The sequence below is a fragment of the Leuresthes tenuis genome, unplaced genomic scaffold (genome assembly GCF_036924035.1).
Source record: "Leuresthes tenuis unplaced genomic scaffold, fLeuTen1.0.hap1 SCAF_11, whole genome shotgun sequence".
In the NCBI taxonomy this organism is placed as follows: Eukaryota; Metazoa; Chordata; class Actinopteri; order Atheriniformes; family Atherinopsidae; genus Leuresthes; species Leuresthes tenuis.
The window spans coordinates 14773580-14795067 of record NW_027325365.1 but is presented as its reverse complement, the minus strand read 5'-3'; the positions used below and the strand labels follow the sequence as shown (position 1 = coordinate 14795067).

Sequence of the window (21488 nt, the reverse complement as noted above, 5' to 3'; positions counted from 1 at the left end):
GTTTTATCAAACATTTTCATTTATGAGCCAGTTGCTGACCCAGTTATGCCCATAACTCCAGGCTGAATTCGTCTTAGGCACCACCCAGTATGACTCTTACACAAGCTATCCTGTCATGTCTTCAGCACTGGATAGTCATTATCTATTTCAGTGTTTCTAGTTCAATATTGGATCTATTTACTTTGGTGGGTCCTACAACAGAGCTCAAAGAGAGGCGGACGGTAAAATCCTTTGAACATACTTAAAATGATTGCGGGTCATTGGAGGTGAAGCCCCTCTAACAAAACCATGTTTCACTCTAAATAAAACCTTTGGAAGGCACTGGTCATTCCAAAATAATAGAACAACCCTGCGTCATTTCAGTAGCATTGACGACTCCTGTTTATTCCTGACAAAAGCACTGTTAAACATAAGAACCTACCGTAGGTAAATGCAAACTTTTTAATTATTGAATATGTTTTACAAACCATAACTGAATGAAATAAATGTGAAATCTGCAGTTTCTCCAGTTCAGTAGTTCAGGGTAGGCATTCTCAAAACAAAAGATTTTAGTAAAACCTCTCTTATAAATAGACTCTTTGCCTTTGGTATGTCAGAAAAGGACTAACTCCTGAGTCATTTTGTAAATGATAGTTTGTGTGCTGTGATTTAAAGGCGGTAATAACATGTTTACGTCATTGTTTATCATATACTGCTCACTTTGTGGGATGTTAGTCTGTGTATTTCAGTGTCATTCTGAGATCAGAGCTTAAAACTAAACTGATTAGAAACACGTTTAAGTAGATTTACTGCGTTCACTGCATAAAAGAATGTTGTAAGATCCCAAATACTGCTAAATTGGTTATCATAAATGCAGTTATCATACTATAAATATACTTTTCTTTTTTCAAAGTAGAACTTTCCTTGTTACATGTCTTTGCAGCCCTCTACGTGGAGCAGTGGGTGGTCCACTGCAAAGGACCACTCCCTCGCACGGGTCCCCTCCCTTGCATTCCCCTCCCTCTGCAAATCAGGAGCCATACCCAGCTGTCTGTCCAACCACTCTGCTCAGCCCAGAGGAGCAGCTACACAGAAAAAAAGAGAAGTTTAAATCAACTCAGAGCAGAGGAAGGAGGGCAAGAGGAGAGGGAGAAAACGCCCTGAAAAATCTGGTTGATCGAGAAATAGGAAAAGAGCAACAGACTCCTGGCAGACTGCGAAGGTGTGACAGTGAAAGTGCTCTTCTTGGGCTGGGGAGAAGTGGAGAAGACACGTTTTAAAGGATGCTCGAGCTGTTGTGAGGCTTCTTGGGCGCAACGATTGCGCACAGGTAAAGATGCAAATTTTGAAGTAAATGTTTTTTTTTTAACTGCTGAGCTTTTCTTATGTTGTTCTTATGGAGAGCATGTCCCATTTGACATCTTGGACAAAGTTTAGATAGCTCAGTTGCAAAAGTGTCAGAGTTATCTGTCCAAAATTCCTTAAGTATATCATGGAAAACTTGTGGTGATTGTGTGTATCAGTTGTAAGATGACAGTAACTTTGTCCCACTGTGTAACATGTGCTTATCTGCTGTGCTGTCCTGTGGTTTTTTCTTTCCCCAGAGGGCAGCTTTGATGCAGGAAAATTCTGTATGTTTCTTTGCTTTTTTTGTATGGTTCTGCTTCTGTGTAGGTGTAACTTGGCATTAGATTAATGTGGAAATCATTACATCTTTTAATTCTTCAAAAATAGTGCTGGGCATGAGAAGTGGGTGTGTACCCACAAGCAGTTGACTGGAGTTGCGCACTTCATTTCTCCTTCAACAATGGCTATCAACCATACGTGTAAGCGTTGAATGAGTGTCTTTTAGAATGGAAATGAGAGGTAACATATAAGATCAATATATTTTGTTTCATAAATGCAATATTAAACATATTGTACTTTTTGTGAATGTTAACTTATTCACAGGGCTGGAATTTCTCCCCCACTAGATGTAAGTTGAATAGAGGATACAGCATGACAATAAAACAGTCACATTGTGCTTGCTGGTGTTATGATTGATCTGTTTTTCTTATCTGTCCACCGCCCTTTTCTAAGACTTGGAAGTTTAAAAAGTAAAGGTACTTCCCTTGGAGAGCTGCAGCAACAAGTTTGGGTGTGGATCCCTCTTGTTCACCTCCCTCCGCCTACTTCTTTTTTCCTTCCCTCCCTTCTTGCTTTGCTGTCTCCTCACAGAGGCACACCCTTCACAGCCAGGAAAAAAAAAAAGGAAAAGAAACCTATACGCACACACTGTTGTCGCTGTAGGTAGCTCCTGGTACTTAATGTTAAGGGTGTTCAGGCAAAATAAAAGGCATTAATCTTAAGTTTCTTTGCTTAGTTAGTGTGTTGTTTGGACACTGAAAATCTCATATATGGTCACTTTTAATGCAGCGGCTTTTTGTGAACCATGTTAAACGTGATGTGAAACGTGTCTTTTACACAATAGAAAGTTGGAAACTGTCATGGCTGCTTGGCTCTGAGGCACGGACATCTTTTATGACTTACTTTTCTTAAGTCATGGACAGAGGGTGATTTGTCTTTCTCTCTTTTACCTTGGGTTTCTTGACCTGGGCTCCCTGCCAGGGCGTACGGGGGGAGAAGATGTGAGGAAGACAGGGAATGAGAGCCAGGGAGCGAGTTAGAGAGGGGGGATGGGCGGGACTGGGGTGAGGAGGGGAGTTATGGAATGTAGTGGTTTGGAAAGACAAGCTAATTGAAACCAGGTTTGAGGCATAGAGGGGGGGAGCTGAGACTTTGCACTTTTGGAGGAAGAGAAAAAACGTATTTCAGACACCCAAAAATTGGGGGAGCTTTATGGCTATCTGCAGTTAAAGGACATCCTTTAAGGTTTGCTTGAGAGTTGTTATGTAGTCTAGTCTGAGTATAAAGTGAAGCATGTGTTTAAGCCGTGAAAAAAAGCATATCAAGAGATCAGACATAATCCCTTGTTGAATATCAGTTGGAAGTCAAATTTCACTGTGTGGAGTTCTCCTCCACCGCTCCCTTCTGCCACACCCAAAAGTCTGAGGTACTTTTTTTCTTTTTTTTTTTTTGTTCCGTCTCTGGACAGTGTTTTCCACAACTTAACCCACATTTGATGCCCTGCAGCTGAAAATGTCTGGCACTCTTTGAAATTGCTCTTGTCAAGGTGATTGATTATAAAACATACTGCCTGAGAGTTTGAATTATCATGCAGAGTTAAGAAGTATTTGAGTAGCTGTTTTTAGCGAAAGTGTCATTTTAATTTAAAAACGTTACATTTAGGTTATAGAATGGATTTGAAATGTTTCAAGGTTGTGGGCTCAGAAATGCTTATTCAATTTGGAGTGTAACTCACACTTAAAGCTGTTAAACAGTCAGTTTCTAACTGCCAGTACCTGAAATGCTCGTCAATTTACAGGGCCTCAACTTGGTTTAGGGCGGATACTGTTTACCTAAATACATGCACCGTCCACAAGTGCGGCAGCACAGAGTCTACATTATGTTGTAATGTAAACTAAAGTAAGCCATTTCGAATACCAAAAAGGGCACTGTGAATTTTTCAAAAAATCTTAACTGGCCACATTTTGCTCAGTCACAACAGTTGACAGCTGCAGGTCACAGTGCCCCTGAAGTTGTTGCACTTGCCACTTGTGTGACGAGCAGCATCTTATTGGTCTGAAGAGAGGGCCGTGCCTCTTGACTGTTTGTAGTCTTAACTTGCATTAGAATATTTATCACAGGGCTACACCCTACCCAGCTACATAATCTTGCAGTGTTGAGTGACAGCAAGGACTAGAGGAGTGGCGTTGCTTGTACAAGCCAGTGTTAAACTTAAGGAAACCGGCCTCCAGCACACTTCCTCTGCCATTTCCTTATGGGTTTCTAGAGTGAGTGGTTGGAAGAAGAAGGGATGCCGTGGGTTGATAAAACAAAAGGGGGGCGGAGTGGATGTATTGGCTAAGATGAATGTAGAGAAAAATTTATTGCAATCAAACCATATAGCTAATTTTTTCAGGCATTCATTCAGACTCAAAGCCGGGCTCTCTGACATTTTCAAACCAGAAGACTAACTGAAATTCCACTTGAGAGACTGCTTAAACTTTCGTTACCCTTCTGTTGCAAAATAAACATTTAGCTACAGTATGCGATTTTAGAAAGTCTTTCGAGGGATTCCAACCAACAGCCACACCCTTCTCACCCATCCAGTGCTGCTTTGGAATGTTTCAGCCTGTGCTCCGTACTCTCTGTGGAGTGCCTATCATTACTGTTACTTGCCTTGCTGGTAAGAAATAGTCATTTGAGAGCCATGATGAGAAAGTCATCACGAGTCATGATACCTCTGCAAGTCCTACCCCTGCATGTGCACGCAATTCACACTTGTTTATTGTATCTTTTTACGCTTGTTGGAGCTTTTGCAAACAGAGAACTCAAAAAGGGAGTGGATCATTTCACACACCACCGCTCTTCCTAATATCTGCAATACCGAGCCATTCAAAAACAGTAGTTCTTACAAATGCCGCTGCACTGTACATTCTACCTGCCTTTCACTGTTTGACTCATCAACTTGCCCCATGCAAGGAATGACAGGCGGCATCTGTTAATGGAACTATTTGGAGTGGGGGCCCAAAATGTCAGGCTGCAGCGCTTGGAATGCAAAGTTGGAAACGCATTCGGCTTTGTTTGGGCTTTCTTTATCTGGCGCAAGATACTCAAGGATGGTACTCCTCACCATATAACACGCTATCTTGTTTTAAACAAGTCTCAGAATGCTCTGCTTGTTCTTAAAGTTTTCATAGCAAAGGAAGTTTTATGCATGTGTAAACATTCTGCCACTATGGTTGCAATCTCGTCTTGTTCCCCGTTTCCCTGTTCAAACAGCATCTGTGGAAAACTAAAATAAATCCTGAATTATTGCCAAATTAAACTGACACCCTGTGACCTACATACGTTTGCTAGAGGTTTTCAGTAAGCTGCATATAATATCCCATTTAAAACGTCATCCTCTTCTTTCCCCCTTGGGTGCAACTAGCTATGTCAGTTTAAAATTTGCATGCCAAATGCCTCTGTGCCAAGGAAACAACTCATTTCATATTTGACCTTTCTCAGTTGCTCAACGTTCTCGGCTCTAAAATGGCACCAGCCCAGGATCACTTCTCATTTCATTTTTCATGTTTCATTTTTGCCAAAATCTTATGGCTCTGGTCTTTTAGATACTAATCAAGCAAAAAGTGAGAGAACCTTTGTAAGAGGAAATTCTAAGTAAAATCATCCCCTCCTGCATGTCGGTCCAGTCAGAGGCAATAAGCGATATAGTACATCCTCATACAGTGTAGAACTTTTCTGTTACTGTCCTTTTGAAAGCACACTATATGGCTTTAATGCGGATTTGAATAACATGGAAGGCAGAATTGAAATGCGCTTTTAATGCAACCCTTGGTCTTGTTTGTGATCTCGTAAAAGCAAGAGAGGAGGATTTTTCTTCAGTTTTTCCATTTGTTGCCTGACTCCTGCCAAAGTCACAATGGTTTAATCAGGAGCCGGCCAAGTTGGCGTCAGTGGGCAGGCTTTGGTCTTAAGCAGGACTTGTGGTTTGGTTTAGGACTATGTGGACATGGGGAGCAGAAAAGAACCATTTATTTTGACACTCATTCCTTTTATATGTGTCATACATGCATGCCCTATCTGCTTCTTTCAGGGAGGACTGAAGGTTGGGGCCTGCTGTGTCTCTTTCTGTGTTTGTTGTACTTCACGTGTCAAACTACAGTGTGGTGAGAGGAACAGAGGAATCTATTCTGTTTTGACAACAAGACTGATTTGGTCACTGCTGTTCTCTCTTCTTGTTTGCCCTGCTAGACTGAGGTCTTTCTATTTGCTCGTAATCAAATCTTATCAATTTCCAGCACCGCTGTGCATGATACACTTAAGGGTGAGACGTAATCATTGTCACACTGCTCCTCTTCTTTGAGCACCAAATTACTAAACTGATTGGATTTGGCAATCAACTTGGTGGAGTAACTTCAACCACTTTGATAAGTTTCTTTTGCGCTGTGACCTACTTAGGAATAATCCATGACAGTTAAACAGTCAAGGTTTGTGCCCTCAGGTACCATTTGTTATATCAACAGAATGCACATTTAGAGCCAAGTAAATTAACAGTCGTCACTTTGATGAAAGCAGAGTGGGCACTGTAATTTGTGCAGTGTATCCACTTTCATTTCTCACTAGCAAATGTTCTTATCTGATGTAATGTGGTGTTCTTGTTTATTTGAGCAGAACCTGGTGGTTGGGGTGGGGGGTGGGGGGGTGACTCAAGCAGGGTGCTGGGTGGGTGGAATAGAACGAAGCTGGAGTCAGTGTGAGAGAGAAAGAGGACATTTCTTTGGAGTTAGTCACCGTGGGGAGAGGCTGGGCTCCCTTCCAGCTGGCCTGACAGCTCTATCAAGGAATGTGTGTGACTGGAGGCCTGGGTGGGGTTGTGCGGTGGGCTGTTCCCGCTGCAAGTAAGGAACAGGGGCAAAATGACCTGATCTGAGTCATGAAGTGTGTTGTGGTACCTCTATACGTACAGCATGTGTTTCTATTTGCCTTCCCCACTTTGGTGACCACATTTCACCTTACTATAATACCTGCATGTGTTCACGTGTGGGGCTTCACCAAGCTGTTACGTGCAGAGGGTGGGGCAACCTTTTTATTATTCTTTAAGTTATTTTAATCTCATATAACCACTCTCAAGAAATACTTTATAAAAATGTAATCATTACAGAACTCAGATACAGATCTTTTATCTAATTTTGCTTTAGGCATCAGTGATCCAGGCAAATTCTGTTTCACCCTATGTTTACACAGCTACTCCTACTTTTAAATATGTCTATCAGCTGGTATCTGAATGAATCCTGAAATGGCGGTCTGTTTAACATGTCTCTGTAACAAGAGTATGAAGAGTGGAGAGTGTACACAGCTGCTGTGGTGCAAGTCCCCCCAGACAAACATAATAGCAATTATCTATTAGCTGGCATTTTTCTCAGCTATTTCTGCGTGGACCTTCTGTGTGCACTTTCTCTTTATTATATTAGATGGGTAATAAACTTTGACTGTTTAGAAATAGTTTCAGTCCACAAACACTATAATTTGGCATAATTTCCATCCAAGTAATGAACACTTTAGCTTAAGGGTAGGGTATTGTTCACGGGGAAGATAATGATAGAGTTGGAGAGGCTGTCGCAGAAGAATTTTTTTCTGAGGGACATGTTAACACCGGTAGATGCCTGTCAGCGCACGCATCAAGTCTGGTTCTGTTTGTACCCTCACCAACAAAGAGAAGGCTTTGTTTCACAAAACTAGGCACTAGGTTGACACAATAACCCTTGTGAAACTTAGAAGAAGCTGGGCCAGTTACAGCAAATAGAACTAAGATTGACTAATACATGTATACTGATAGAATCCAAATGAGGAATACTGCAATGGCTTTGTTGGCTGCCTGTCACTGGTTTTGTACTACACAGAATTGATGAGCATATGTAGGAGTGCATTTCCTTTTTTAATTCTTTCAAACGGATCCTGTGTAGATGGAGTGGATATGCCCATCCCATCTTCTTTTTGCATAAGTTAGAGCTACCACAGAAGCAGCTGGCTTTATTTACTTAGAGGGAGTTTTGCACCTTTGCTTAACAGGGTCAAAACTACTACCCCTAGATGGTTAAATATTAAAGCATCTGAAGGCTCTGATTGGCAGTGAAAGGTCTATTGTCTTTTGAGGCTAAAATGTCATGAAGGAATGAGCATGCTTAATGTATTTCTGAATTTGTGTCATTTGGAAACACTCCTCTTAATGTGAGAATGACTCATATGTGAGTAATACATTTCACCATCTGTCAAGTATGGAACTGAAATATGGAATGTTGTTGCATAAGAGAACATCATGTTGAATTCAGGAAAGGCTTCTTTTGAGCCTCATCTATACTTGTACGTTTTTAACACAACGTTTGTTAAATCCAAATTCTGTCTGTTTTTCTCTTTACAGAAGTCAAGAAAACAAGAAAACAAAGAAGCAAACGGAAGCCCTTGGCTTTGCTTGAGCAATCCAAGGTAAGTGTCCTTAAAAATGACTTGATGCCAGTGATCCAAACCGCACTGTAACTGGCTAACACATCTACTCATCAACTCACTCCAAGGCCATATGGTCATTGTCACGTCAGAGCAGAAATCTATTATGTGGCTGGATTCCAAGCTATCGTTGGAATGTCTGTTGCAGGGCCTCCTTTAAACTTGGAGATGGTCAGACCTTCACTATTCAGCTGTGAAAGGGGCTTCCTTGTAGTAACCTGACACTTGGCTGTTTCGGCTTCCCGCGCATCCTTTTTTTGCACCCCTCGTTCCATCGTGATTGACCACCTGTTCCACTTCAGTCCTTGTTATAAAACAACCTTGTCAAAAGCCTGCAAAGCTCACAGTTTCTAAGCGTTTGTTGGTAGTTGCGGGTTATTTATTTCTTTTTGGTCGAGAGAAAAGCTGGCACAAACGGCAATATAAAAATGTGTGCAGCTTCTGTATGTCAATGACAAGGCTTGAACACCCAGAAATGTTCTGTGGTTGCACTCTAGTAAGTGAAGCTTTTGTCTGGCTTGCTGTCCCCACGCCCCCCTTTCACACACATACCAGACCATAATAAAACATAACAGACAGGCAAGCTTGTCTCCCTTTACTCTTACTTTCTTCCAGCCTCCATGCCTTTGAAGCTTTGAGTAAAAATTGTCAGAAATTTACAAGAATCAAGAATTTACAAGAATTTCTTGTAATGTTATTCAACTGAAGACATCAATAATCAAGTAATTAGACATGTGGCACGATAACTGTAACACTATGGTATGCGGGAGAAATAAAAGAGATAGAATAGAGGACTAGCCGATTGTAATGTTATCTGATAATTTTGAGTCATAGGCTGCCTGCCTGTCTTATGATTTCAAGAACATAGACGCATTCATTCAGCATCTGTTTACAACATGGTCCATATCTAATCATATGATCTTTATTATTGAGTTAATTGTTCATTGCTGTACTTCCAAATGTAGTTTAAGCAATGTTAAAACTTGTACTAAGCTTGTCTAGAGAGGGGTGCAGAAGGGAAAGAGTGAGGTAAGGAAAGAAAAGTGAGAAATGAAGGGAGAACTTCAAGTAAGAATACAGTTTGCCCTTTGCACTGTATAGAGTTGTTTCTGAGGAGGCTTTTCTCTTATAGACCCACAATTTCATTTCTACTTTGATTCTTCTTCATTTCTTAACTGTTAATCTGTAGGCTAACATCCACATAATGGTCTCACAGTAATTCCTCTCACTTTTTTCTCTCTCTTTTTTTAAAATTCATTTTTATTTATTTTTAATACCCCCTCCCCCTCAATACCGCTGCATGCCTTAGCTTCTCCCTAAGGTTTGCCACTCAAATGTGCCAAAACTGTGAGAACAGCAATGGCCCAAACAGCTCATTCTCATTAACTGTCATGGAAAGACTGTCTATGACAACAAATGAATGGGTTTCTAGGAAGCGCAAAGAAAGTGAGACAGCTGCTTCCAGAGCTTATGATTTTAAGTTAAGAGAGGAGAAATCAACAGAAAGATTTTTTTTTTTGTCAATATGTGAAAGTTGTCGTCCCCCTCCCTCTGCAAGATCATTTTAACATTGAATGGTTACAATATCAGTAAATCTATACATGTTGAAAAGTAAGAACAAGTGTGGGAACCATGTGACCTGCCTCAAGCTTAAAATATACAAGCCAATCATTTTATTCTTTCTTTCTTTTTCTTTCTGTCTATTTCTTGTCAATTTTTTCTAACAAAAGGCAAAGAGGACATGTTTTTGTGTAAAATGAGCTTTATACAGACCCATGGGGAAAACACAAATATCTTTTGGTCCGCTCAATCCAAGTGCTCCCAGGATGGGGTCAGAAGGATGCAGTTAAGGAACCATAAGAGGCAGTGTCAACTGACCTGAGGAGAATTTGCTCTACAAAAGTTAATTGGGTAAAGCTGGGTCTTTGGCACAGCAAATTCCTTTGTTTGTCCCCTCGATTCACACACATTTCAATAATTGAAGCATATCATGTTGCAGCTTGAGGTATTAATAGAGTCACATCGGAGTCACACTAACAGATACAACAGAATAGAATACGTAAGAAGGAAAAATGGAGAATGGAAGAAAAGAAAGCTCAGGTTGTAGATGCCTGCAAGTACTTGTCGTCATCTCTGGCATAAACACCAAACCGCTGTTTGGTGTTATCGCTGTCAGTGACCCTGGCATGTGTTATTCAGTCTGCAAAAGGTTGCTTAGAGGGTTTAATATTACCTCAAAGCATTGCAGGCATTCCACAGTATTCTCAATCACACAAAACCAGTCTATTTATTGACTCGTGATAATTAGTGCCCTGCCTGTTATTTGTCCTTGGACGGGGTTCAACAAACTAGAGAGACAAGTTTAAGGGCCAATTTGTTGATGCTTCCTCACATACACAATGTTTATATGCATTTATCTGCCAAAAAATATAGTTTATTAAAAAATTTCTAAGACTATGTTTATAGTAAGTACAGGTCAAACAGTATAAACTGCATTCCCAAATCAGCCTTGAAACACTGCAATACTCAAAATTAAAAATTAAACATAAAAGTTTTTTTTTGTCCACTTGCAAAAATCCTAACAATTTAAACTAAAAACAAACTTTATTCATTACATACATTTACTGACTATTTCACATTCTTGTGAATTGCCTAGGCAATGTTGTTTTGGTCTAACATTGTGATTTCTTGAAGAATTGTATATTGGCAGCATTGCAAAGATGTTGAGCGAGTGGTGCTTGTTACGGATCCATTTGAAACAACAATTTCTTTGTCTTTGCCTGGGGTTAATTTTACATCCAGAGTTATATAGTATGTTTTTTTTTTGTTGTTTTTTTGTTGTTTTATGAAAGCAGAATCTAGCTTTGAGACTTTGGATCCGGTTTTGAGGTTTTACAGGTTTCATCTTGCAATGTAATGCTTTCAGGTATACGTTAACCACACTGGCAGCTGAGATGGTCTCATATCCTGTTTCTTTTGTGCCACCTGTGGGTAGGCTTTTGCCATTTGTTTTGGCTGCCTACAGGCAGAACCAACTGAAAACCAACAGAATAGATGCTGCAGAACAGTTCTTTAGCTGAAATGACTGTAGTAACAGTTTTGTGTCTATCAATGGAGTACAGTTAACTGAATTTTAAAAAAGTACTTAACAAACCTAAAAATTTCCTACAAAGTTTGCTGTCACTATCCATTTAGATTTGTTGCATTAGTCACTGAAGCATTTAATAGCTAGGCAGTGATAGTTGAAGTTGTAGCGAGGGTAATTTGTTTATATTAAAGCTGATAAATTCACCCACGGGTCTACACGTACACTTTTAATTTTGAGCAAATAATCAATTCTCAAGTTACTCTTAATCCATGTACAAATATATAAAAAAAATAATTGTTAGTGTTCGTCTTTGTCAGTGGTAGTTTGGAAAATATTGTATTGTAAAAGTATAGAAAAAAAATTATGCTCAATTGGTAGAAGCTTTGCATAATTCAAGGGGTGGATTGTGGAGAATTTGGCATCAATGAAACAATAAGCTGTTTGTTATAGAGATAAGAGTGTGTAGGACTAGTAAACATGTCTGGGAATGATGTAAACACATGTTGTTGCTGCAATAACAGCAAATGTGCTCAGAAAAAGTGGACATGAAAATAGTCAGCAACAGTCATTTTAATTTCTAAACAGGGGAGGTGGCCCCAGTCCCACACCCTCAGATCCAATCAGCACATACATATAGATGGCATGTTAAAAAGACATTTTGGATCATTTTACAAACAAGTGAGATGACTAACCCCCTGGTTACAGAAAGCCTAAGCATTATTTACTTTTGCTTGATGTTAGTAGATATAAATATTGTGAATTTTGCATAACTGTTGCTTAAGGGACACTGTATTCCCAATAGTTTTCACATTGAAATTCAAAGGATGTCATTATAAATATGTAACCACTGCATTTTGAAAATTATCAGTCTTAAAATTTTTCTCCAGCAGCAGTCATAACCAAATATGGATTTGCTAAACTGTTACCAACATTCAAACCTGCCATTAATGAAAATACATTGGTTTGATGCAAACTGTTTGTATGGCCATATGTTCACTTGTACTGTTTAAACTGAGCATTTCTGCAGATCTGTGTGTTTTTATGAGGCTGGGCAGCTTTAACTATCATTGTTCTTTCTATTGACTTTTGAGTTGGGGTGGAGGCGCAGGATTTGGCTGCTTTCCTTAGGGCAGGGTGTGGTCTGACTTCAACCAAATTTCCAAAACATAAAGCGTCAAAAGAGAGAGAGAGCTGATGGTACAGTGTTTGGGGAGATGGTGGGTGTGTCGCCTGAAAGAGTGCTAACACCATCTAGTGTTCAACTTTAGACTCTATAAGCCGCTCTAACTACAGAGTGGTGTTGGTAAAAAAACCCAAAAACAATAATTTAGGAAAAGAAAAAAAAACATTGCGTAAAGACTGAAAAATATCTTGTTTATAACAAAATATCTTCCATATTGTTTTTTTCTTACTTCTTATTGTATTTTTTCATTCAGGAAAACAATAGTAGCGTTTCCATCACACCAGGGCTGAAATAGAGGAACGCCAGAACAAGGTATTTTATTGAGTTATGGTTATGATATGTAGTCTTTTCCATATTTAATTCTGTTGTAAAATCTTGGAGCTATTTTGTGCTTTTTCTGTTGAACTCATTATTTTTATTGTTATGTTCAAAGATGGCTGAGGAAGAGGAAACCAGGGAGGTGCTTTTTCCAGACTGGGAGGGTCCAGACCAAACTGGCTTGACCATTGAGCACACAAGTGGAGGAGAGATCTTTGTCAAGGAGGTCAAAGGAGAGTCACCTGCAGCACGGTCTGGAAAAGTATATGAAGGTAAAAAGGCTTTTGCTTTTTTTCTCATTTAAAAAAGGGTCTTTATTTTAATATAAAGCCAGACTTGTTTCACCTACAACTATTCTTCAAAATTAGTAACCGACTTTCTGACTGCTGTCTCCACATTATTCATAGGTGACCAGATTGTGGGTGCCACTATCTACTTTGATAATATGAGCTCAGAAGAAACAGCAGACCTGTTGAAGACTTTGAACAAACACAAGGTTGGACTGAAACTACAAAACAAAGGAGACAAATCACCTTGCTACTCGCCCTTGAGCACACCATGTCGTTCACCAATGGGCACCCTCACGTGGGAAGGAAAAACCCATTTTGGAGGTTCCAGTCCAGATATCGTTCTTGTAAGTTCCTTTTTTTTTAATACTATCCATGTTGTAACTGTTTCTGAACTAATGCATAGGAGTCTAACAATGCCATGTTCTGTGGTTACTCAATTTTTTTCAATCAACAGAGTGGGGATGATGAGGACTACAGGAGGATATACACAAAAAAGATTAAACCAAGACTGAAGTCTGAAGACCTTGCAGAGGGTGTGGATGTTCGCACAGAACGGCATAGCAGCACAAGCAGCGATGGCAGCACAATTACCACCATCACTCGTCGCATCACTACCTACACAGTAGACATGCCAAGTGGCATAAGTGAGAATTCTGAAATGTCAAGTCCAGACTTGAAGAGGCTACGGCATGACTCTGGAGATGGCTCTCCTCATATCAGAATTTTACATGGGAGCCCATCAGGTAAAGTGGAATTAGAAGAGGGAGTTTTTGAGTCAAGTAACATGAGTTACACTGGGCCACAAGTCAGCTCGACAGAGACACAATGGGGTAGTGGGGGAGTTCAGACAACAACAGTTACAAGAGAGGGAAAAGACAGAAATATAGATCTCAGATTTAAAGGACCCAACTTTCGAGTTACAGGCCAAGAAAGCACTGAGATCTCAAGAGGGGGTGTGAGGCAGGGAGATGAAAGCATTCAGGTTTCAGAAAGAAATGTAACACTAAGAGACAGCGCAAACACTGGGAATAGACAAATAACAATAGGAGGGCTGGAAGGTGCAGGGATAACCACAGCTGATGAAAACAAAGGGTCAATTAGTATGTCTTTACCAGGAAAAAGCATACAGATTTCAACCACAACTATGGATAAAACACAAGTTGGGGGTTCTGACACCAGTTTAGGTGAGATGACTAAAGCAAAAGTATCTGAGATTACCATCGGTCACCAACAGAAAAAGGGATCAGGCAATATAGATGTCAGACTTGGTGGAGTTTCCAAAGATGTTGATAGTGATTTGAGATCATCAGTCACCTTGTGTAATATTCCATCTGGAAAAGTGACAGATATTTCAGGATATGAAGCTGAGGCAACTATGAGTGGCACTAAAAAGGCAACAATCAAAATGCCTTCACAACAAATGAAAGGAATCCTGGAAGAGGGAAGTAGATCTGTTAAACTCACTGGTGGTGCAGATATGTCAGTACCTGAGACAAATGAAGAGGTGAAGAAATCAAAAGTGGATATCAAATGGACAGATATGCAGATAAAAAACATTGATGTAAAAGTTCCAGAGGTTGACATTAAAACAACAGAACCTTCAGTTGAAAGTAGTGATGAGAACAGAAAAGGACTTAGATTTAATTTGCCATCCATGCCAGTTCCAAAGATTAAGGGAGACACAAAGGATCCGAAAGTGGAATTTGGAGGAACGCAAATAAACACCACAGATATCAATGTAAAACTTCCGAAGTCTGAAATTGACAGTGCCACATCAAAAGTTGATATCAAAACAACTGAGGCTGATGGTGCAGGTCCGAATTTAAAACTTAGAGGACCGACATTCACATTGCCAGCTAAAACAGTTGATGTCAAGCCAACTCAAGTGGTAATAAAAGAGAGAGGAGGAAGTGCAAAGATAACGGATGTGGATATCAAACTGAAACACTCTAAAGGTGAGGGGAATGTCAATGTAACCTCTCCTGAGGTGGACATCGAAGGATCAGCTATTAATACTGAGGGCCACAAAGGCGGGTTTAAAATGCCAAAATTTAAAGTTCCATCATTTGGTACGAAAGGCGCAAAAGTTGAAGGTCCTGAATTTGAAATAAACCTTCCCAAAGCAAATATTGCTGTGGAAGCACCTGATGTTGACATGAAAGGGACAGATGTTGAGAGACCAAAATTAAACATGCCAACTATTTCAGGGACAGAGTTATCCATGCAAGATGTGGAAGTGAACCAAAAAGGTCCCAAACTCAAAGGCCATGTGGATGTTTCGACTCCAAAGCTAGAAGGAGACATAAAGACACCTGACATCAACATCAAAGGTCCCAAAGTTGACATTGAACAGCAAAAGGGTGGGTTTGAAACACCGAAAATCAAGATGCCATCACTGAACATCAAAGGTCCGAAAGTAGAAGCAGCAGGTACGGACATAAAACTAAAAGGTCCTAAAGTTGAGACTGATGTGGATGTTAAAGTTCCAAAAGTGGAAGGAAATGTAGAAGTTCCTGAGATGGACATTGAGGGACCTGATATTGATCTTGAGGGCCACAAAGGTGGGTTTAAAATGCCAAAATTCAAAATGCCATCATTTGGCCTGAAAGGTCCTGAATTTGATGTCAACCTTCCCAAAGCAAACATTGACGTGAAAGCACCTGATGTTGACATTAAAGGGCCAAATGCTAATATTGAGGAGTCGAATGCAAAACTCAAAGGACCCAAATTCAACGTACCAACTATATCAGGATCAAAACTGTCCATGCCAGATGGGGAATTCAACTTGAAAGGTCCCAAACTCAAAGGTGACATGGATCTTTCTGCTCCAAAGATAGAGGGAGACCTAAAAAAACCTGACATTGACATCAAAGGTCCCAAAGTTGACATTGAGAGGACAGAGGGTGGATTTGAAATGCCTAAAATGAAGATGCCATCCCTGAACATCAAAGGTCCAAAAGTGGATGCTCCAGATGTGGACTTCAATATAAAAGGTCATAAAGTTGAGGGTGATGTGAATGTTAGAGTTCCAAAGATTCAAGGAAATGTTGAAGCTCCTGAGGTGGACATTGAAGGACCTGATATTGATATTGAGGGCCACAAAGGTGGGTTTAAAATGCCAAAATTCAAAATGCCATCCATTGGCTTGAAAGGTCCAAACGTTGAAGGTCCTGAAGTTGATGCCAACCTTCCCAAAGCCAATATTGATGTGAAAGCACCTGATGTTGACATTAAAGGACCAGATGTTGACATCAAGGGACCGAATGCAAAACTCAAAGGACCCAAATTCAACATGCCAACTATTTCAGGTCCAAAACTGTCCATGCCAGATGTGGATTTCAACTTGAAAGGTCCCAAACTCAAAGGTGACATGGATCTTTCTGCTCCAAAGATAGAGGGAGACCTAAAAACACCTGTCATTGACATCAAAGGTCCCACAGTGGACATTGAAGGGCCAAAGGGTGGATTTGAAATGCCTAAAATAAAGATGCCATCACTGAACATCAAAGGTCCGAAGGTGGAGTCTCCAGATGTAGACATCAATCTAAAAGGCCCTAAAGTTGAGGGTGATGTGGATGTTAAAGTTCCGAAGATTGAAGCACATGTCAAAGCTCCTGAAGTGGATATTGAAGGACCTGATATTGATCTTGAGGGCCATAAAGGAGGGTTGAAAATGCCAAAATTCAAAATGCCATCCATTGGCTTGAAAGGTCCAAAAGTCGAAGGTCCAGAGGTTGATGTCAACCTTCCCAAAGCAAATGTTGATGTGAAAGCACCTGATGTTGACATTAAAGGACAATATGTTGATATTGAGGGACCTAATACAAAACTCAAAGGACCCAAATTCAACATGCCAAGTATATCAGGACCAAAACTGTCCATGCCAGATGTGGATTTCAACTTGAAAGGTCCCAAAATCAAAGGTGACATGGATCTGTCAGCTCCAAAAATAGAGGGAGACCTAAAAACACCGGACATAGACATCAAAGGTCCTAAAGTTGATATTGAAGGGCCAAAGGGTGGATTCGAAATTCCTAAAATCAAGATGCCATCACTGAACATTAAAGGACCAAAAGTGGATGCTCCAGATGTGGACATTAATCTAAAAGGTCCTAAATTTGAGGGTGATGTGGATGTTAAAGTTCCGAAGATTGAAGGAAATGTTGAAGTTCCTGACATGGACATTGAAGGACCTGATATTGATCTTGACGGCCACAAAGGAGGGTTTAAAATGCCAAAATTCAAAATGCCATCATTTGGCTTGAAAGGTCCAAAAGTCGAAGGTCCTGAATTTGATGTCAACCTTCCCAAAGCAAATGTTGATGTGGAAGCACCTGATGTTGACATTAGAGGACCAGATGTTGACATTGAGGGACCAAATGCAAAACTCAAAGGGCCCAAATTCAACATGCCAACTATATCAGGACCAAAACTGTCCATGCCAGATGTGGATTTCAACTTGAAAGGTCCCAAAATCAAAGGTGATGTTGATCTTTCTGCTCCAAAAATTAAGGGAGACCTAAAAACACCTGACATTGACATCAAAGGTCCCAAAGTTGACATTGAAGGGCCAAAGGGTGGATTTGAAATGCCTAAAATCAAAATGCCATCACTTAACATTAAAGGACCAAAAGTGGATGCTCCAGATGTGGACATTAATCTAAAAGGTCCTAAATCTGAGGGTGATGTGGATGTTAAAGTTCCAAAGATTGAAGGAAATGTTGAAGTTCCTGACATGGACATTGAAGGACCTGATATTGATCTTGACGGCCACAAAGGAGGGTTTAAAATGCCAAAATTCAAAATGCCATCATTTGGCTTGAAAGGTCCAAAAGTCGAAGGTCCTGAATTTGATGTCAACCTTCCCAAAGCAAATGTTGATGTGGAAGCACCTGATGTTGACATTAGAGGACCAGATATTGACATTGAGGGACCAAATGCAAAACTCAAAGGGCCCAAATTCAACTTGCCAACTATATCAGGACCAAAACTGTCCATGCCAGATGTGGATTTCAACTTGAAAGGTCCCAAAATCAAAGGTGATGTTGATCTTTCTGCTCCAAAAATTAAGGGAGACCTAAAAACCCCTGACATTGACATCAAAGGTCCCAAAGTTGACATTGAAGGGCCAAAGGGTGGATTTGAAATGCCTAAAATCAAAATGCCATCACTTAACATTAAAGGACCAAAAGTGGATGCTCCAGATGTGGACATAAATCTAAAAAGTCCTAAATTTGAGGGTGATGTGGATGTTAAAGTTCCAAAGATTGAAGGAAATGTTGAAGTTCCTGACATGGACATTGAAGGACCTGATATTGATCTTGACGGCCACAAAGGAGGGTTTAAAATGCCAAAATTCAAAATGCCATCATTTGGCTTGAAAGGTCCAAAAGTCGAAGGTCCTGAATTTGATATCAACCTTCCCAAAGCAAATGTTGATGTGAAAGCACCTGATGTCGACATTAAAGGACCAGATTTTGATATTGAGGGTCCGAATGCAAAACTCAAAGGACCCAAATTCAACATGCCAACAATATCAGGACCAAAATTATCCATGCCAGATGTGGATTTCAACTTGAAAGGTCCCAAACTCAAAGGTGACATGGATCTCTCAGCTCCAAAGATAGAGGGAGACCTAAAAACACCTGTCATTGACATCAAAGGTCCCACAGTTGACATTGAAGGGCCAAAGGGTGGATTTGAAATGCCTAAAATGAAGATGCCATCACTGAACATCAAAGGTCCGAAGGTGGAGTCTCCAGATGTGGACATCAATCTAAAAGGCCCTAAAGTTGAGGGTGATGTGGATGTTAAAGTTCCAAAGTTACAAGGAAGTGTTGAAGTCCCTGACATGGACATTGAAGGACCAGAGATTGATCTTGAGGGCCACAAAGGAGGGTTTAAAATGCCAAAATTCAAAATGCCATCATTTGGCGTAAAAGGTCCAAAAGTCGAAGGTCCTGAATTTGATGTCAACCTTCCCAAAGCAAATGTTGATTTGGAAGCACCTGATGTTGACATTGAGGGACCGAATGCAAAACTCAAAGGACCCAAATTCAACATGCCAAGTATATCAGGACCAAAACTGTCCATGCCAGATGTGGATTTCAATTTGAAAGGTCCCAAACTCAAAGGTGACATGGATCTGTCAGCTCCAAAGATCAAGGGAGACATAAAAACACCTGACATTGACATCAAAGGTCCAGAGGTTGACATTGAAGGGCCAAAGGGTGGATTTGAAATGCCTAATATAAAGATGCCATCACTGAACATTAAAGGACCAAAACTGGAGGCTGCTGATGTGGACATCAATCTAAAAGGTCCTAAATTTGAGGGTGATGTGGATGTTAAAGTTCCAAAGATTGAAGGAAATCTTGAAGTTCCTGAGGTGGACATTGAAGGACCTGATATTGATATTGAGGGCCACAAAGGAGGGTTTAAAATGCCCAAATTCAAAATGCCATCATTTGGCTTGAAAGGTCCAAAAGCTGAAGGTCCTGAATTTGATGTCAACCTTCCCAAAGCAAATGTTGACATGAAAGCACCTGATGTCGACATTAAAGGACCTGATGTTGATATTGAGGGACCAGATATAAAACTCAAAGGACCCAAATTTAACATGCCAACGATATCAGGACCAAAACTGTCCATGCCAGATGTGGATTTCAACTTGAAAGGTCCCAAACTCAAAGGTGACATGAATCTTTCAGCTCCAAAGATAGAGGGAGACCTTAAAACACCTGACATTGACATCAAAGGTCCAAAAGTCGACATTGCGAGGCCAGAGGGTGGATTTGAAATGCCTAAAATAAAGATGCCATCAATGAACATCAAAGGTCCAAAAGTGGATGCTCCAGATGTGGACATCAATCTAAAAGGTCCTAAAATTGAGGGTGATGTGGATGTTAAAGTTCCAAAGATGAAAGGAAATGTAGAAGTTCCTGAGGTGGACATAGAAGGACCAGATATTGATCTTGAGGGCCACAAAGGCGGGTTGAAAATGCCAAAATTCAAAATGCCTTCATTTGGCTTGAAAGGTTCAAAAGTTGAAGGTCCAGAGTTTGATGTCAACCTTCCCAAAGCAAATGTTGATGTGAAAGCACCTGATGTCGACATTAAAGGACCAGATGTTGATATTGAGGGACCGAATGCAAAACTCAAAGGACCCAAATTCAACATGCCAAGTATATCTGGACCAAAACTATCCATGCCAGATGTGGATTTCAACTTGAAAGGTCCCAAACTCAAAGGTGATGTTGATCTTTCAGCTCCAAAGATCAAAGGAGACCTAAGAACCCCTGACATTGATATCAAAGGTCCCAAAGTTGACATTGAAGGGCCAAAGGGTGGATTTGAAATGCCTAAAATGAAGATGCCATCACTGAACATCAAAGGTCCAAAAGTGGATGCTCCAGAGGTTGATGTGAATCTTTCTAAAGGTAATATTGACATATCAGCAGCTGATATTGATATCAAAGGGCCACAACTTGATCTTCAAAGTCCTGATGCAAAACTGAAAGGACCAAAATTCAAACTGCCATCAGTATCAGCTCCCAAGTTGCCTGACTGGGACATTAGTCTCAAAGGTCCAACAATGAAAGGTGATGTTGATGTGTCTGTTCCAAAGACTGAGCATGACATAAAAGACCCAAAGATGGATATTACAGTGCCAGATGTTGATATTGAAGGTCAAAAGGGAGGGTTTAAAATGCCAAAATTTAAAATGCCATCATTTGCAGTGAAAGGAACTAATGTTGATGGGCCAGAGGCTGATGTCAGTCTTCCCAAAACTGACATTAATCTAAAAGCACCGGATCTAGATGTAAAAGGACCAGATGTTGCCATTGAGAGTCCAAGCGGTAAGATCAAAGGACCAAAATTCAACATGCCGACAATTTCAGGACCTAAAATCTCGATGCCAGATGTGGATTTCAATTTGAAAGGTCCCAAACTCAAAGGTGATGTGGATGTGACAGCTCCAAAGCTTGAAGGGGATATAAGAATGCCCAAGGTTGATGTTCCAGATGTTGATATTGAAGGAACAAAAGGTGGATTTCAAATACCTAAAATCAAAATGCCATCATTTGGAATCAAAGGTCCAAAACTTGAGGGTGCAGATGTAAACATTGACCTTCCTAAAACTAACATTGACGTTAAAACATCTGAAGTCAACATTAAAGTACCTGATGTTGATGTTGAAGGGCCTGATGCAAAACTCAAGGGAGCAAAATTCAACTTGCCATCACTGTCAGGACCTAAGTTGCCAGACTGGGAGATTAACCTAAAAGGACCCTCAATGAAAGGGGATGTATCTGTCCCAAGTATAGAGGGAGATATTAAAACCTCTTCAGTTAAAACTGAAGGTCCTGACCTTGATTTTGAATCACCAGAAGGAAAAGTCAGTGGGCCAAAAGTGAAGTTCCCAACAATATCTGGACCCAAAATGTCACTGCCAGATGTTAATATCAATCTGAAAGGACCAAAATCAAAGGTAGATTTGAAAGGAGATATTAAGTTACCC

At 40.3% G+C, this 21488-nt stretch overlaps 1 protein-coding gene across 4 annotated transcripts in view; it reads left to right on the top strand.

Annotated features, from left to right (window-relative positions):
• The first annotated feature begins 1031 nt into the window (after positions 1 to 1031).
• Positions 1032 to 21488, top strand: part of ahnak (AHNAK nucleoprotein) — a 31855-nt gene continuing 11398 nt past the window's right edge. For 2 of the 4 annotated variants that reach the window (XM_072395627.1, XM_072395626.1), the window contains exons 1-8: positions 1034 to 1309; positions 8006 to 8070; positions 12613 to 12671; positions 12793 to 12949; positions 13085 to 13311; positions 13422 to 15576; positions 16120 to 19725; positions 20284 to 20361. In XM_072395627.1, coding sequence (XP_072251728.1) covers positions 12793 to 12949; positions 13085 to 13311; positions 13422 to 15576; positions 16120 to 19725; positions 20284 to 20361 — 6223 coding nt within the window. In that variant the 5' untranslated portion in view covers positions 1034 to 1309; positions 8006 to 8070; positions 12613 to 12671. Of the gene's footprint in view, positions 1310 to 8005; positions 8071 to 12612; positions 12672 to 12792; positions 12950 to 13084; positions 13312 to 13421; positions 15577 to 16119; positions 21426 to 21488 lie in introns of all 4 variants that reach the window. The other 2 variants (XM_072395628.1, XM_072395629.1) reach the window with 2 other exon arrangements.